Source organism: Notolabrus celidotus, chromosome 20 (genome assembly GCF_009762535.1).
Source record: "Notolabrus celidotus isolate fNotCel1 chromosome 20, fNotCel1.pri, whole genome shotgun sequence".
In the NCBI taxonomy this organism is placed as follows: domain Eukaryota; kingdom Metazoa; phylum Chordata; class Actinopteri; order Labriformes; family Labridae; genus Notolabrus; species Notolabrus celidotus.
Window position 1 is genome coordinate 29,141,045 of NC_048291.1, and position 19,043 is coordinate 29,160,087.

General features: G+C 43.8%; 1 protein-coding gene across 2 annotated transcripts in view; it reads left to right on the forward strand.

Annotated features, from left to right (window-relative positions):
- The window catches only part of grapa (GRB2 related adaptor protein a), a 39,807-nt gene that overhangs the window by 7,953 nt on the left and 12,811 nt on the right, over positions 1 to 19,043 (forward strand). For both annotated transcript variants that reach the window (XM_034710503.1, XM_034710504.1), the window contains exons 2-4: positions 61 to 158; positions 3,143 to 3,262; positions 18,278 to 18,446. In XM_034710503.1, coding sequence (XP_034566394.1) covers positions 61 to 158; positions 3,143 to 3,262; positions 18,278 to 18,446 — 387 coding nt within the window. The remainder of the gene's footprint in view (positions 1 to 60; positions 159 to 3,142; positions 3,263 to 18,277; positions 18,447 to 19,043) is intronic.

Genomic DNA, 19,043 nt, shown 5'->3' on the forward strand with positions numbered 1-19,043 from the left:
GTGTGTGTGTGTGTGTGTGTGTGTGTGTGTGTGTGTGTGTGTGTGTGTGTTCACTCCCAGATTACCAACATGGAGGATGATCCTAACTGGTACACAGCTGAGCTCCACAACAGGAAAGGTTTTGTGCCAAAAAACTACATCAACCTGAGGCCCCATGCGTAAGTGCACACACACACACACACACACACACACACACACACACACACATACACACACTCATGCACCAAATATTCTTCAGCTCATCAGTAAAGCAGATGAATACATTTCACACATCCAGCACTGGTCTATCTAAACAGCTCATCAGTGAGCGTGTGCAGCTCGGGGGCGTTTTCTGCTCCGCTTTGGACATCTGCACTCCGGCATAAGGCGGCCTTACCCAAAGGGACACACACACACACTCACTGCTTTACATAATCGCCCATGATACAGCCGTGTGTGTGTGTGTGTGAGTGTGTGTGTGTGTTTATAGAGAAGCTGCTGGTACATCCTGTATCGAGTGAGATGGTTACACACCAGCTGGGTTCGACTTTTTTCTTGTGACAAACTTCCAGCGCGGCCGTCACAGCAGCTTCAGCTCATTCTGTTCAGGGTACCTTGTTAAGAGTTCTCTCTGAACATGTTCCTGTTCGAGGGTTTCTGTTAACTTATATTTTTACAGCTTTCTGCTGTGCATTTATATTTTCTACATATTTTCTTTTAATGTTTTTCTTTAGACTTTCTATAGAACATTTTTTATTTGATATACACTTCCAGCTCTTTGCAGCTCACCTGTTTCTCTGCAGGGCATTTTTTTATTTGCAGCACTTTTTGATCATGTATTTCTTTCTTTTCATTCTGTCCATTTACATTGTATTGTTTACGATTACGCATATTTGACAGTTTCCTGCAGCGCACTTTTTGTTTGCAGTGCATTTTCTGTTCATTTGTTTTGCCACGCTTTCTTTATTATTGCACAACCTATTGCACAGTTTGCTTTAGCTTTCTGTAATGCATCTTTTATTCGCAGAGCGCCTTTGTTCATGCATTTGTTGTCACTTTTCTGCAGCACACTTTTTTTCTGCAGCACATTTTACATTCGCATTTATTTGTTTCCTCTTTTTGCCATACACTTTTCCCCGGCTGTTGCACATTTTCAGCTTTCTGGATGCTTTATTTGATTGCAGTGCGTTTTGTTTAGTCATCTGTTGTCAGTTTCCTGCAGCGCACTTTTTTTCTGCAGCACATTTTACATTCACATTTATTTGTTTTGGCTTTTATTGCCATCCTTTTTTACCCCCAGTTATTGCAAAACGTATGCTCACGTTTGTTGTCTGCGGTGCATTTTTTATTCACAATGCGTTTTGTTCATGCACTTTTTGTCAGTTTCCTGAAGCGCACTTTTTTTCTGCAGCACATTTTACATTCACATTTATTTGTTTTGAGCTTTTATTGCCATCCTTTTTTACCCCCAGTTATTGCAAAACTTCTGCTCACATTTCCTTTCTGCGGTGCATTTATTAGTTGCAATGCGCTTTGTTTATTCATTTGTTGTCATATTTCTGCAGCACACTTTTTTCCGGCAGCACAACTTAGGTTAGCATTTATTTGTTTCAGCTTTTTGCAATGCACTTTTCCCTGGCTGTTGCCCATGTTCAGCTAACATGCTTGCTTTCTGCGGTGCATTTTTTATTTGCAATGCACTTTGTTTATTCATTCGTTGTCAGATTTCTGCAGCACACTTTTTTTCAGCAGCACATTTTACATTCGCATTTATTTGTTTCCGCTTTTGGCCATACACTTTTCCCCGGCTGTTGCACATTTTGAGCTTTCTGGATGCTTTATTTGATTGCAATGCGTTTTCTTTAGTCATCTGTTGTCAGTTTCCTGCAGCGCACTTTTTTTCTGCAGCAGATTTTACATTCACATTTTTTTGTTTTGAGCTTTTATTGCCATCCTTTTTACCCCCAGTTATTGCCAAACTTCTGCTCACATTTCCTTTCTGCGGTGCATTTATTAGTTGCAATGCACTTTGTTTATTCATTTGTTGTCATATTTCTGCAGCACACTTTTTTCCGGCAGCACAACTTAGGTTAGCATTTATTTGTTTCAGCTTTTTGCAATGCACTTTTCCCTGGCTGTTGCCCATTTTCAGCTAACATGCTTGCTTTCTGCGGTGCATTTTTTATTTGCAATGCACTTTGTTTATTCATTTGTTGTCAGATTTCTGCAGCGCACTTTTTTTCTGCATCGCATTTTATACAAGTATTTCTTTGTTACGGCTTTATGTAATGCATTTTTTACCCAGTTATTGCCAAACTTCTGCTCACATTTCCTTTCTGCGGTGCATTTATTAGTTGCAATGCACTTTGTTTTTTCATTTGTTGTCAGATTTCTGCAGCGCAATTTTTTCTGCACCGCATTTTACGTTAGCGCGGTTCTTCCAGCTTTTTGCAATGCATTCTTTCCCCAGTTATTGCAAATCCTCTTCTTACATGATTGCTTTTGCTTCCTGCAATGCATTTTTCATTTTCATTCTTCCATTATTGCATCTGTTTGGCGTCTTAGATGCATTGTTTGAATTTGCATCTTTAAATTAGCAGCGCTGCGCCGTGTTTTTGCTCCCGTCATCCACCAAAGAGAACAATCACATACAACTCCAGATTTCTGACCTAATGATCGTAACCAAGAGTGTGTAACAATCATGTCAAAGGTCCTCATTCAAGCGTTGCAGAACACGAGTTCATCATGAGAGCAGAACTTCAAAGCAAACTGTCGTATTAAAAGCTGCTCCTCTATAGACGGATGAAAAAGGGGAGGACTGTCACTTTAACTTCTGCTCCTCGGCTGACAGCTGATATCCTGTTTTGGGACTTTTAATTTTGTGCACATCTAGCAGTGTTTTAAAAATAACATCTCAAAGAGCACATCTGACTGTTTTTCCTCTCACCCTGAACGTCTCTTCACCCGTCTGTCAGCGCCGTCCTTTTTTCCCTCTGATCATTCACACTAAAAATAAAACATCAGAACTTTTCAGATATCCAAACAGATTATATTCTTAAGTTCACAGACACCCCCCCAGAGGAACACAGAGCCCGCATAAAATAGTAACACCAATGATCACACGCTTTTCTTCTTCCCTTCTCTTCTTCTGTCTCGCCTCCAGCTGGTTCGCCGGGCGCATATCTCGCAGTGTGGCGGAGAGTCGACTCAGACACAGAGAGTGCGGCGCCTTTCTGGTCCGAGAGAGCGAGAGCGCCCCCGGAGAGTTCTCCATGTCCGTCAGGTAGGATACCGATCATTAAAGTGTGATCTTAATGTGAACAGTCTCCATAAATAATCAGGATATCTGTATCACACGCTCATCTTTGTGTTCTTAGTATCCTCTAATTACTGCCAGAGCCCCGTTCCTCCACAGGGATCATCAAACTTTCATCTCTGCTGAACATGTCTAATGCAATCAGCAAACCTATGTAAACATGTATGCACAATGTATGCACAAACACACACGCCCCTGCACATGCTGCAGTTTTGTCCCTTGTTTGCTCCTTCATAAAATATTAAGAGTGTGATTATGTGGGTGGCAGGCGATCAGAGGAGGAGGTTGGAGGATAAGGTGTGGGGTGGATGAAGGATCTGCAACCCCTTTGGCCGGATGTGAGCTAATCCTGTCTGGCACGCCACAGCATCTGGAGCCGCTGAAGGGGCCAGTCATGTGGGGTGACGGTCAGGGATGCAGCTGAGGCTTGGCGCTGAGCTCCTGCAGGGGCTGTGTGTGGATCCTGCAGAGGTGGAGGGGCTGGGGATAATAGCAGGGTGTGGAGTCAGACCTGGATCCAGGGGGTTAAGAGCTGGATTTGTACGTTATTGTGTCTGGATGTGACGATGTCAGGGTGTTATGTCTCTCTGCAGGTGGCTGAGAAGCCTTTAGGGAGCGTCAGTGCAGAGAAATGTGTGCACAGAAGACATGCACAGAGTGGCTGCTTCCCTCTGACCTCACTCTCAGGATGGGAGGCTCGAGTGTGAACACAATGTGAGATTGTTGTGTTGGCCGTATCAACAGGACATTTGAAGAATCTGTCTCATTGGAGGAAGAAGCTGTCATGTGAACACCGTAAATCAGAGAGTTGGAATAACAAACGCAGGAGGAAGAAGGTGTTTGTGGATCCACGGTGGATTGTGACGGTGCTTCATTTTTTGGGCCGTCTGTCGGTGTGTCTGGCTGCGGTTGCTGGACAGTTTGTAGCAGCTTGAGAATTGGGTCAGCTGTGAGCGTGTGAGCGCGTGTGTGGGTGTGTGAGGCGACAGCTCTCCTGTCAGAGGAGACGTCCTGACAGCAGTAACTGTGAAAACTTCAGCTCCATCCAGCTTTGGTCGCCAGCCGGTGAAAATCTGATCCGCTTTGCTTTCATGAATGAAGCCAGGAGTAAAAGTTTGTTTGTTTGCTGTTCTGAAGAAACTCTGGGAACGGAGAGGAAACTTTGGAATCATGCAACAGTCAGATTCAAGTCCACTTGGAAGCATCTCCTAGAGTTAGAAAGATGTTAGAAATGGAAGTCAATATGAGACGTGTTGCAAGAAGCAGAAACTTCCTTTGCTTTGAAATGATTTGTCATAAAAATGAACAGAAACACTTTGTATTTTTCTGCATTTCTCATGATTCATTAAAGGCAGAAAGTACATAAATTAAGGCCTGAAATGTCGGTCATATGTCATGTCAAAGTTGTTGCACAGCTACCTTACACTAGCCGTGCTGCAGCTCTCGTTAACGTCTCCTGCATTAATGCTCTAAAGCTCTACTACCTGGATGTAAACGAGCACAGATGACGGACACCGTCTCAGTATGCTGATCTAGTAAATGGAGATAAAGTTGTATGTAGGCTGTGTCTGGTTAATCTGGCATCACTCTCCTAGACGTGTGGAAATTAACCTGCAGGGAGGATTGAAGGCTGGAGGTGCTAGCTCTGCTAATGGTAGCCTCACTCTGCAAACCAGTTTCATGTTGCATATTCAGTTTTGATCGTTGTTGTGTGTTCTTGTTGAGATTCAACAAGAAGAGTAGGAAAGTAGTCACTACTTCCAATCAAGCGGCAACCTCTGGTCTAAAAATATGAGTCCAATGCCGAAGTGCTAAAACCTGCAGTTCATCTAGGATCCACTAGAGGCTGGCTCTGGAAGTACCAGAAACCACATACACACCAATTCAAAGACCCGATCTTTACAGCAGAAATAAACATGTTTACAGCCTGGATCAAAAGACCAGTGGAGTCTGGATAGATCATTTCTCGATCGGCTCACACTTTCAAAGATATTGAGATCACGAGTCTTCCAATGAGAGGCACAGCTGACTTGATTGACAGGCGGGAACACTGCAGCTGTTGGCTAGGAGGCTCAAAGCCCCGCCTCTTTACGTCACACTGGCTCCACAGCAGCAAAACAGCGCTTCAGAAACAGATGGATGACGTCTATGCTTCCAATGCATTGTAATAAGGACTATGGAGACCGGGTTTGGGGTTCAGTGTCTCCCTCAAAACCCCCAAACCTTTGATTGAGCAACGACCAACTCTCCTCCTGAGCCACAGCCCCCCCTTTATGGTTCATCCTGACAAATAAGAAGAGGAGACACACTTTTAACCATAAATAACCTCTGCTTCTTGTGCAAATGTTATATCTGAATGCAAAGAAACACAGGGACCTGTCTGTAAGATTTCTATCAGAAGAGAGAACTCTTTAAAGGTCCAGACCTCTATTAAAACCCTAACCTCTAAGCCCTTCATTCTGGTCCTGATTGAGGACGTTTAACTGGATCGATCTTCATTTAGAAACCACTGGAGCTTGTTATGATCAGAGCGAGAGTAGAGTCTCTTTCTGGCTCAGTTCTTCTTCAGGATCTTTCAGAAAGGTAGTTATGAAAGATTACACAGCTGGGGACCGGCTCCGGTCCACGCCAGAGAAACTGTCCTGATGCGTTATTTAGCAGCTTATTTTTGGAAAGTAGAGCAAAGTGAAGCCAACGTGGACTTTATTTAGCACGAGATGAGGGGATCCATTTTGCTTAGCTTGGCGCTCACGGTCTTCTTGGACTCAGCAGCAGCAGGTTCAGCCACAGGAGGAGTCTTCTCTGAGTCGGCTGTGATGTCGACCCAGTTTGGAAGAAGACACGGCGCCGTGTTGTTTTCCTGCTCGGATGAGATTTTCTCGTCAGGATCCAATTCTGACTCAGACTGAGAGGGAACACAACTCTCAGTGTTCCTCTCTCGCTCTCACAATCTCTAGAAACATCAAGACATCCACCTGCTTCATACAGAGCGACGGGTAAATCTAAGACTCTGACTGTGAGTCATCGAACGACGGCGGAGGAGATCAGCGGCGTCAGAGGGACAGGATGTTAAAAGGAGGCAAACAGATCCACTACAGTACCACAATATTTCCATCTGAACACCTGAAAGTGTGACTCACCTTTAACCCAGTATACGTGCGCTACCTCTCATCTCTGAACCAGCATCAAACAGTTACCTAATCCTCAGTAATGACATCACTTCCTGTTTGACTGCTGAGAAACCTCGCTGTGATGGAGCTCAAGGTTGCTTCACCGCAGCTGAGATCGCTTTGTGCTTTGGAAACGGTGTGGTGGTCAGACCTCACACACACACCCACACACACACACACACACACACACATTTGCTCGCACAATTGCACATTTAGATTGTTTCATTTGGAGTGGTTCTTGCCCTTATCAGGCGAAGGTCGTGTAGAACGGCAACAACAGAAGACTTCTTTGACTCAATAGTTCGACTTAAGAGTTTGGATCGTCCAGCCAAACGCTTGCAACAACTTTGGTGTGTAAGTGTGTGTGTGTGTTTGTGTGTGTGTGTGTGTGTGTGTTCAGTCTTTGATGCGCTCACTATTGCTCAGACATGAGCTCAGCAAAGGACAAGAAAGCAGAAGAATCAGCAGAGCGCAGAGCACGCTTCTTCAGTCTGTTACCATGTCATGACTTTGTTTTATTTTCAGTGTAAGCAAAGGAAAAGTTTCTGTTTCTGTTGTTCCAACCTCCAGTTCAACTGAGGCGTCTTTATTTGAGATAGTTCTGATTAAAAATGATGAACTGGAGCGCTTCATGGTCAGCGGTTTGATCACAAGTTCTTAGATCACTTCCTCCCCTCGGTCAGATCCACACAGAGACAGGAGCATTTAAACCCACGTACGCAAACACATGATGGTTTGGTGCGTTGGTTTTGCACGTCCTCAAAAATGAACTATGCATGCATTAGGTGCAGTATGTATTTAAACAGCAGGGGGCAGTGTTGAGGCAGAGTGGATGTATTTATGGTATGCTATCCTCCAGTAACACAGTGCATAATCAGGTATGTTTACAACTATGCTCATGATGCAGCCGGATACGTACGTGAACGCAACGCCACACAGCTAGCATATCTTTGAGCTTAGCCGTATGTATGGTAGCTCACAAGGGCAAAAAAGACGGCCTGAAATATTTCTATAAGACCAAACAGACTTCAAATTCAGAGACAATGCAATTCAGAAAATGTATAGAGCAACTGCTGCAAAAGAAACATGCTACAAAAGATAATAAATAAAAAAATGGTTAGCAATACAGGAGATGCACAAACGATGCAAAGTGGGAAAACCCACAAACCAGAAAAAAAATGTTTAAAGTCCAATCTTTACAATCTAATTGTGCTCAAAAATGTCCTCTGTGAATGATTCTCTTATTAACAAAATCCAGTTACCTGTAGCGCCCCCTAGAGGCTGACTGTTTGTGTTTACAGCACACTTTTCACAGCAAATATCTTTGAGGTTGTTGCAGCATCTTGGCCCTCGTCAGCCGCCGTACTTTAGTCTCATTTCACCAAAGTATCTCTCTTGACAGTGCAAAGAAAAGAGGAGCCGTGTCTCCTTCTAGAAAAAGGGGGAATAAATCTTCGCTGATGAGCCGTGATCAACACGCAGCTCTTAAAGAGGCGCACACCAGTGACGTGTTGTAAATCTGTTAACTGAGGTGTCTTTAAATCACCTCCTGAACCATCCTGAGCCGTTTGTGTCCGTTGTGTCGTTTCAGTTTTGTAAAGCAGCGTTTCAGACTCTGCCTCAGACATCACTGACTCATACGGCGAGTGCTGAGTCGGGGTGTTCACGCAGCTTCCTTGTCATCAGTCAGCATTAGTCTCTAATCTGTGTCATTACTCCAAAGAGGAAACACAAAGGGAAGTACTCCCTTTGAGTTATATTTTCCAGCCACCTAATCTTATTTGTAAAACACTGCTGGTGATTGAGTGACCGTAAAATTCAGAGTATAAGATGCACTTTTAATACCTTTTAGAATCAGCTGCATCATAAACACAGATGAAACCAATACACCGGTATAACATGAAGAGAGAGAGGTGCCAGGCCAGTTTTTATAATAACAGGATTCTGGAAATCATTGCATGAAAATGTGCAAAACAGAAAACTAACATTTTTGCCACAGTGTCAACAGGCAGAGGTGAATTGTCTCCTTGTCTGTGGGTTGATTTGATATGACGTATGTGATCAGGTCGTCCCTGGTGTCGCTTCTGCTATCAATAATTGTTATTTGGCTTTGATCAGTCGCAAGCATTCCATTCCATTCTGCTTTGATCTGTTCCCTTCCATTCTATCCTGCATTGATCTGTTCCCTTCCATTCTGCTTTTATCTGTTCCATTCTGCTTTGATCTGTTCCATTCCATTCTATTCTGCTTTGATCTGTTCCCTTCCATTCTGCTTTGATCTGTTCCATTCCATTCTATCCTGCTTTGATCTGTTCCCTTCCATTCTGCTTTGATCTGTTCCATTCCCTTCTGCTTTGATCTGTTCCATTCCATTCTATTCTGCTTTGATCTGATCCATTCTGTCCTGCTTCGATCTGTTCCACTTCGTTCTACTCTGCTTTGATCTGTTCCGTTCCATTCTATCCTGCCTTGATCTGTTCCATTCTGTTCTGCTTTGATCTTTTCCATTCTATTCTGCTTTGATCTGTTTCGTTCTATTCCATTCTATCCGGCTTTAATCTGTTTTGTTCCATTTCATTCTATTCTGCTTTGATCTGTTCTATTCCATTCTATCCTGCTTTCATCTCCTTTGTTGTAAAGAATTAACCACCGTTGTTATGTCTCTGACCAATCAGAATCAAGTATTGAACACAGACTAGTAATAAGTGTTAAAGCTAGGTAACATGCAAAAATAAAGAAGCTGGCACTTTCATCACTTTCAAGTTGTATTCTTGCGTCTTTATTCCAATCATCATCCAGATTCTCTATAACACACCATCAGACTCATCAAACTAAGAACCAACGAGACCCTGTTACAAAGGAAGCAGTTAAAAGTCCTGCTGAAACATGTGACTTCCAAACTTCCAAACTTCCTTCCTTCCTTCCTTTCTTTGTTTGCTTTAGTCGACGTGACGTTTGGAGTAGAGTCAGTCCTTTTTACTAAACAGGGAGAGCTTGTCATAACTCCAGGCTCCACAGTTTGGGAATCACTGGATGAAACAAAAGGAAACAAAAGTATTCCTCTTTTATTTCCAATCAAACTGAAGAGCATCGGTCATTTTGATCTGACACCTCAGCTCCAGGCACCATTAAATAACTTCTTCTAATCTCTGAAGGAGAGAGAAATATAAACACAGAGGAGGAGAGGAGGCATAAATATCTGGAGGAAGATAAAGAGAGACAGACAGCCGTCAGATAGAGTCGAGTGGAGGAGAGGAGCTCCCAGCACGTGGACGGGGTGCATGATTGAACTTTATTTTTCTGTTTCTCAAACTGACAGAGAAATAAAAACCCGGCGCTCCTCTGGGGATAAACCTCTGGAGGCTCTCCTCCTTTCTCCTCCCCGTGTGCTTTTATTCATCTCTCTCACTCTATTTCATCCTTCCTCCTCTTCACACCCCGTCTCTCTCTCTGCTCCTGCACAAAGACCCAGTATCAACACAAAGCTGTTGTCTGTCATTAAACAGTAATGTGTTGTGTTGTGTCGCCTCGGGGTCCCGGCTGTCGCCTCAGATCCAGTTTATTAAACAAAGCACGCACCTCGCTCTGAGAAACGCTCTCATTTAATTTGTTCCTGTTACTAGGATGAGGAAATCACACTCCTATCTGTAAGATTCACTGTAAGGCTACATCCTGCAGCAGGTTAGCTTAGCTTAAAGACTGGGAACACTTAGGAACCACTGGAGTACAAACATGAGTGAGTCCCTAGAGCTCACTTGGTGTAGCTTGTTTGTTTAATCTGGATTAACAGGATTATAAATGTGAATACCTCTGAGCCACTTTTCCTTGGTTTGCTTCAGAGCACAAAAAAAGAGTAAAACATCACAAAATAAACTTTAACTCTAGATCCAGCCATGCTAAATGTTTCCCTGGTTCCAGCTGTTAAACTTAGAGAAGCTAAGCTAGGCTAAACTGAGTTAGCTTAGCCTCATGTGTACTGGAAAAAATATCAAAATATTAGCCAAACAAAATGTCACACTAATCCTTTAAGAATGCAACATAAAACTAGATTTGTGTTGCTTTAACATCCTGAGAAAATATTAAATGTAAGAATCTGCTCATTAATCAGCTAGCTTAATAAACTAGCGTGCTATAAGCAGGTTTAGCTAGGCTGATTTGTAGCGGTAGCGAAGTGCAAGAACACTAAATAAGACCATGTATGTCAAACTTCATTTTCAAGGAGTCATTTGTGTGAAGATTTGACATTATAAAAAAGTATCTGCTTACAAGTAAAGTAGCAAAACAAGCTAGCCTGCTAGCGGCATGTTTAGCAAGTCTGATTTGTAGCTGTAGAAGATTTCCTGTGAAGATAAGAGCAAGAAAACTAAAAATAAGACCAACTACATGTTAAACTTCACTTTCAAGGAGACATTTTTGTAAAGATTTAACATTATAAGAAATATCTGCGCATTAGCCAACTAGCGAAACATGCTAGCTTGCCACAAGCTAGGATTAGCCAGTTGGATTTCTGTCTGCATAGCTGCCAACTTGTCAACTGGCTAGCTTGCTATGGGCAGTCTGATTTGAAGTCATGTATGCTAAGCTAAGTTTAGTGGAAATTGTTAATTTTAATCTTGGAAACAAACGTTAGAGTTCTCTGAATCACAGCTTTAGAGCTTCTCAGTCGATTAGCACGGCTTCAGATTAGCTCAAAGGTTTTATTTCTGACATTACTTGGCCGGATGATGGTCGGCTCTTCGGCTCCGTCTGTTGAGTTTTTACTGAATGGATGAGACTTTTTATTCCCTGTGGCTCAGAGAACCTCTTATATAACCCCTCAAATCTAGATTTATGACAGGGGTTTCTTTATTGCAGCTAAGAGATGTCAGACGCAGATTCAGGCTTCACTTACGCCTGAGTTTGAGGAAGATGATCTCAAGTTTACAAAGTAGGAAACGGGAAAACATTCCAGACATATTTATCATCCTCCTGTAACTCTACATCTCAGCTCCCTCTCTCTCTCACTTGAACATCCTCACACTTCCTCCCTGCCTTCTCCTCCATCCATCAGAGCAGGTGATGGAGACGCTTGATGGATGCTGCAGGAGGAGCTGTACCTCTCACTCACTCACTCACTCACTCACTCACTCACACCCTGCCCTGCTCGGTTGACACAAAATCACACACATGCACACACTCGTGGCCCCTGAGCTTCAGCCTGTGACTTATGAGAAACGACCCATAAGAGCAGTCAAACACATCAATACACACACGTTAGTCTGCATGGGTAGAGGCTGATGTAATCAGAGATGTGCAGCATGCAACATGTGCTGACACACATTCGGATAACTCTGCGACACGCACGTACGCAGAGTTAGATGGGCCGCTCGGCTCGAGGTGTCGGTGCGTCTGAAGTGTTCCAGACTTCTAGAAACTGAGTGCAGGATAACGAAGGAGGAGGAACGGAAAGAGAGAGAGAGAGACGGACAGAAGGAGGAAGTGAAAATAGGAGAAAGTGGAGAGAAAGATGGACGGATGACCTTCACGCTGCATGAATTGTGCTGGCGCGGAGTAAAAGTTCTAAAAATAACTCCCCTCCTCGTGTACAGTATCTCTCTCTCTCTCTCTCTCTCTCTCTCTCTCTCTCTCTCCATCTCTTCATCTCTTCATCTTTTTCATTTTCAGTCCGTCTCGTAATCTCTCTCCTCCTCCTCCTCTCTTGTTTCCTCTTACCTTGAAACAGAAAATAATCTGTGTGAATGGCTGTGGGCCTTAATTACACTGGATCAGGAGGATGAGAGGGCACTTGGAGTGTGTGTGTGTGTGTGTGTGTGTGTGTGTGTGTGTGTGTGTGTGTGTGTGTGTGTGCGCACTGAGACAGATGCTGTCTGTGTTCTGCTCACTGGTTCTCTAATGTCTCTGGGTAATAATTAATAAAAATGTTGACATGACATCAGCAGTGTTAAAGCTGCTTCATTACATCTCTCTCTCTCTCTCTCTCTCTCTCTCTCTCTCTCTCTCTCTCTCTCTCTCTCTCTCTCTCTCTCTCTCTCTCATAGGGATGCATATTTGAAGCATTCTCCATAATGGATGTTTGGCAATTTTAACAAAATGTAAACATACCCGTTGTGTTTTATCCCCTACATCGTGTATTCTCCTCACTGACAGGATGCTTAAAGCTGACAGTGTTGCAGAGCTACAGAACATATGAGGTAAAGGATGCAGACTGTGCAACACGCTGAATATCAGAGCAGGCTCATGAAAATAATCTGAGCATACAGAGCGAGGCTCAAATTGACTAAATGTGGATTTGCTGCAACAAGAAACTGGACAGAAGATTTCAGACTCACAGGGTCCAGTGTTCTGCCTAGTGTTGTCAGGAACACACAGGTTACCTGGTTTAAAGTGGGCAATAAAAACAAGAAGAAGTGCAAAGCAAAATGAAGCGATTAAAAATAAAATAAAATAAAAGCTTAAAAACCCAACAGACTTATACGACAGACCCTTAAAATCAGAGCTTAAATTAAATAAAATCACACTATAAAAGCTTTCCTGTAAAAATGTGTCCTGAGTAATGTCAGAAAACACAGGACCTGGGGGGCAGGTGGCCTAGCGGTCTAAGCGCCCCACATATAGAGGCTACAGTCCTCGTCGCAGAAAAAACACAGGACTGACTCTGCAAGTCTGATCTCCTCTGGCAGAGAAGATCAGCAGCGCTAGCGTGAACTTTCCCTCACAACAACAACTTTGGAGGACAACGGCAGCTTGTCTCCTCGGCCGACCGCTGCTTTGACTTGGAATCCATTAGTCTCTTTGATTTGTTCGCTGCAGGACGATGGAGGAAACACGTTTGGTTTGTGTTTTTGATCACGGCAACCCCGCCCCCCAACTCCCCCCTGACGTAAGCGGTTCGCGGTTCTAGGCCAGCAAAGAGTTGGAGACGCTCTGGAGCCGGTTTCCCCGGCCGGTAGCCGGTTCACTCGCGGTCAAAACACGAAAAACTGGTTCTTAATTGAGCGCCGGCTTCAAACCGGACCTGAAACTGCCTCGGTTGAATCGTGGTATAAAGTCAGTTAGCTTTCTAACGTGTGTGTGCCTTAGCTGAGGTTTGCTGGAGCTGCTAGCTAGCAGACATTGATCAGCGTTGTTACCAAACTCTGAGTTTGTGCAACAGCTACTCTAACTCACAAGTGTTTGGTATCAAGGAATGTTCTCATGGTGACTGATTTGGATTTTGGAGTTTGCATCGTACATTTAGTTTCATGCATTATCTTGTTTTGTTGTGTCTGATATCAGTGTTCCTGTTGGCCGTATTAAACGTGCTCCCATGCTGTGCCTTTGCTTTGTTAAACCGCTCCACTGTTCCAGAGGAGAAACAGCGTTTAGCACTGGAGGACAAATCGAGCGTGGAGATGTGATGCTGTGGTTTAAGTGTCTGTGCATGAATATTTGAAGCTCTCTGGTCAGCTGTAGGAAGCAGGCGCAGCAGGAATATTTTTGGTTCAGACTTTTTGGACTGTCACACCTGGAGGCGCCTCTGCTGCTGCTGCTGCTGACACGAGGCAGAGAAAGGATTCACATCAGAGCTTCCCCTAATGTCTCAGACCGTGATGGAGAGATAGAAGCAGAACATTCAAGAGCTGATGTGAATTTAACGGCATGCATCATGTGAAAACCACCGGAGGACATGCATGTTGTTGAAAGAGGCCGGTTTAACTGATAAAGATTCACGGTGCATGACTACAGATCCGTCTAAGGTTTACCTCATCTGCTTTTTTATTGTGCAAGGGGGTTGATAAATGGGGAAACATGCTTCAGGTGTTGTAAACAAAAAGAGGAAGGTGGTACAAAGTGCAGTTTCACACAGACACCTGCACTGTAGACTGCAGTGACGACACCCCACCAGGAGGGTGCAGCAGACAGTGAAGAGAGTCAGGATCGTTCACAGACAATCATTCCTTTTTAATGTGTCAGCAGAGAAATGAGGCTGAATCAAAACAAAGAAAGACACAAAGTCTTGCAGAGAAGAAGAGGAGTAGCTTTAAAAAGTTTGTAAGAAGTTTTAAAGAACACACAGACGGCAGAGCGGCTCACACAGAATAATTCAGTGCACTGGGACGATCCAGACAAAGATCCTCGGCTCGGTTTCATTAGATTTGGGAGCATCACTCGGGCTGAGGAGGGAGAAACGAGGACACGCGGGGTGAGACAGAAACAGGGTGGAGGTGTATCTGAATGCCATCCTGTCATCGGGGAGGCGGCGCAGCTCGTTCGGGGAGAACAGAGGAGAAACTGTCAGGCTGAAACAAGCTGATGCTCATTTACCTCCAGAGCCTGGAGCAGAGCCAGGCCGGCCGCGAGGAGGGCCAAGGAGTTTACTGAGGTCCAACCACAAACACTATTTTTATAAGAGAGAGGGCGCCACACGTCCTATTAGACAACAGTGATGTCACGGTTGTAACAAACATCAATATAATCCTACTACACACCTCCTCTCTGCGGTGTTGCTCCTGCGTCTCCTGCTGCACATTACATGCGGTTATATAACACTCGTACAATCACACACGGAGAGATGTCCAGATTTCTAAAGATAAGCTGGCAAGTTACTTAGCAACTAGCAGCGAGTTGGACGAGAGGGGAAGGTGTGATGCCAACAAATACTGGCCCAATCTCTTTTACTTTCACAACAAGGTACGCACCGCAACACCGGGGCTATTTCTGTTTGCACCATCCGCTGCGTTTTAATGTCTCTGAGCAGCTCGACACTATTTTTATACTTCTGTCAAAAACTGTTCTCATCAGAATGTGAGGTTGTAAGATTCTCACTGATGAAGAACAAACACATGATGGATTAAAGGGTTTGTTTGTTTCATGAAATCTTTGGTTTTCTGACAGAGTGGACAAAGAAGCTCATATAGATTAAAGGTGACATATCATGCAAAATTGACTTTTTAATGGTTCTCTACCTGAAATCTGTGTCCCTGTCTACAAACCCCCTGAAAAGTCAAAGACTCCATTCTGCCCCTGTTCTGATTTCTCCACCTTTCTGTAAATGTGTGCTGAAACCAGCCGTTTCAGTTTTCAGTGTTTTTCATACGTCACAACGCCATCCGGTCTGTAACAGGAAGTCAGAGCTCGGAGCTTGTTCAGCCCATAGACTGTATAAAATACAACTCAACCCCTCCTCTGTTTTTCATTCCCTGCACACATGTGTGCTAACAAGGAGCTTAGGAGGGAGGCATGCTAGTTGTAGGCTGTCTTAATAAACACAAAGGTCGGTTTTACTCCCCACGTCTGCAGATTTGAAGATCTAGTGGATGATTTTTATTTATCATGGATAAGTGCTAGTGCTAATTAGCATAGCCACATAGCTACATGTTCATAGCTGTAGCTGTAGCTGTAGCTGTAGCTGTGTACCAAGACACACGTCGACATACTGACAAATAAAACAACAAGAAACACTAAATCTGTGACCAATCCTTCAGAAAAGGTCCCACTGCCTTTCTGGCAGAGGTCGCTTTGACTCCCCACGTCTGCAGATTTGAAGATCTAGTGGATGATTTTTATTTATCATGGAAAAGTGCTAGCGCTAGTTAGCATAGCCACATAGCTACATGTTGGTAGCTGTGTACCAAGACACACGTCTACATACTGATAAATAAAACAACAAGAAACACTAAATCTGTGACCAATCGTTCAGAAAGGTCCTGCTGCAGGCGCCTCTCCGTCAGGATCAGATTCAGAGGGTTGAAGTAACGCGATCTCTGAGCAGCCGTGTATATTCAGCCAACATGTAAACATTAGATCAACGTGCTGGACAGCCGAGGCACATCCACTTCCTGAGGGGGCGTGGTCAGAGAGAAAACAGAGTGTTCTGAGGAGGACTGAAGAAGAAGGTTTTTCAGGCAGACCAAAATCTGATTTCAAAGTGTTTTTTTGAGCATAAACTTTAAAGACATGTTTTGGGGACCTCTTAGACCAATATATGTTGATGAAAAAAGCGTGATATGTCACCTTTAAATCCCTGCTTCATTTAATGTTGAATTTGTCTCTCTTTAAACATGTTGTGTTGATGAATCTTCCATCTGATCCATTGAGCGTCCACTCAGAGTGTTTAGTTAACTAGTAAATGGAGATAAAGTTGTATGTAGGCTGTATCAGGTTAAACTGACATCACTCTACCAGGCGTGTGGATGTTAACCTGCAAGTCTGCAAATCAGAATCAGAAATACTTTCTTTATTTACAGGGAGGGAAATTCAGTCATGACAGAGCTCTTATAAACAGGATGTAAGAAAGTCAAAATATGAATAGAAGAAGGAATAAAATAAGATATAGATATAAAATAAATAAAAATAGAATAAAATTAAATTAAATACAGGATGTTGTTCAGTGATCAGAGGTTCAAGTTCATGTTGTGTACCTGCAGACTCTGTTTGTGTCTCTAGTTGAGATTTTAAAAAAGGACTAGGATAATAGTCGCTACTTTCAGTGCATTGCAATGAGGACAATGCAGACCGGGTTCAGGGTTCAGTGTCTCGTCCGAGACCCTCGACCCTTTGATTGAGCAACGTCCCACTCCACCAGAGCAAAGAGGAACCTGCACACGCATGTGGAGGAGGACTGAAGGCTGGTGGAGTTAGCTCTGCTAGTGTTATGTGCAGCTCATCTGGATGTTCACCTGAGTGCAATCAGCGCTCAGGTAGGGAGGTGATGTAGAGTGGCAGAGCAGGCTGGGGAGGTCTCAGGCATGAGGAGGCTTTGGTTTGCTGTTCCTCTTAACTCTTTTTGTTTCCAGAGGAGGTTTTGTTTTCATCAACATGCTTTTGATTGTTGGGTTTTGTAATGTTTGTTTGTTGTGTTAATTTGAGTTGGAGGTTTCTGGTAGTCTAGTTATTGGTTTTCTTTTGTTCCTTAGTTAGTTCAGGGTGAGGTGCTCAGAGCGACGGCTGACCCAGCACCTTTCCATCTTTTGTTTCTGTCTTTTCCATCTGTCCATTTCCCTTGTTCCTTTAATTTTGGAGGTTTTGGATGCAGTCTCCCCATCTTGAGCGGTCCAAGACATTGTTTTTCTGCAGACTCTGTGATCCCATGCTGGCTGTGCTCAAAGTGTCATGTTCTCTGAGTGTTCTCTGACCTTCAGAACAGTCAGGTTGTCAGAAATGTGATCTACAAGACAAAGTTAGACGCTTGGAAACATCTCTACTGCGGCATCCTGTGAATAAAGATGGACAACGTGGCTCCACCTTACTTACCGACCGGCTTTGACACAGACATTAATAGAAAGTTCAAAGACTCTTCTGTCAGAGCTCGGAACGTTTCCTGTCAATCACAGAGTTTAACCTCTTTTAATGCAATCAGGTAATTCATCAAAAATCAACTTTACAGAAAAGAAAGTTCCAGATAGAAAGAACCTTTTTATATAAATGTTATTCTGTTCTACATTTGACTATTTTAAGAGTGAGAGTTAACACCTCTCACACTTGAATAGGATGAAACCAGCCGAGGGGTAAGAGGTGCTGCTTCATCAACAGGGGGCGCCGTCACAGACAGAAAGTTCCTCAGAGGAGTTTAAAGGAGACAAATGAAGCGGATGGCTCTGAATGTGTGCCAGCTCCAACAGCTGACAGCTGTTGAGTTAAAGGGGCGGCTCAGAGGACTAAAGGCCAGGACTGTTGGTCCAGGTCCAGATCTGCTCCATAAGAGGCAGTTTGTGATGAGAAGAGATGAAATGACAGGACTGGAGACGGACCGGTCTGTGCTCCTCTGTCCGTCTGTCCGTCTGTCTCTGATCCAAAGACAATGTGTAATCTTCTCCCTCTGCTCGTGTTTCAGTTACGGGGATCACGTTCAGCATTTCAAGGTGCTGCAGGACCGCTGTGGTCAGTACTATGTGTGGGACGAGCTCTTCTCCTCGCTGAACGAGCTGGTGGAGTTTTACCATAGCAACAGCATCGCCAAGGAGAGGACCGTCTTCCTGAGAGACCCCGAGCACTTCGCCAGGGTGAGCATGTGACCCCTCCTTCCTTTGTGTCTGTCTTCTCTTACTTTCCTTTGTGCATTAGCTGCATGCCTTCATGCCTTTATAAGGGGAGCAGGTGATCAGACACCGATTGATTTATAACATCATTAAGACAAACTCAGGAAGGAGAGACAGAGACCACAAGAAGCTGGATCTTTTCTTTTTTAAAGGGGAGGTGAGAAATGTCTAACTTCTTCTGTTACTGAAACGTCAAAGCTTCATTCTGCAGAGTGCTTGATTTAAGGCCACAGCTGAGCGGTATCAACCCAGGTATAAATCCCACAATGCATCTTGCTGCAGAAGTTTAATCCCACTGAGTTAGAGCTACAAGACTGCAGCTGAAACTTCGATGCAAGAAAGATGTTTCAAAGATGCAAATCATATCATATGATGGTTTAACTCTAAGTTTGCAAGCTTCATTAATGTGTCTGCAGGAGTGTGTCAAATAACGCCGGCACAATCTGCTGCATGTTTCTGTCTTTAGCATCATCATGCTTTTAAAAATCCCTGCACACTCCTGTGAACCTGTCACATAATACACGCTTACACACTTAAAGCAAATGTTCCTTTGTTGGTGCA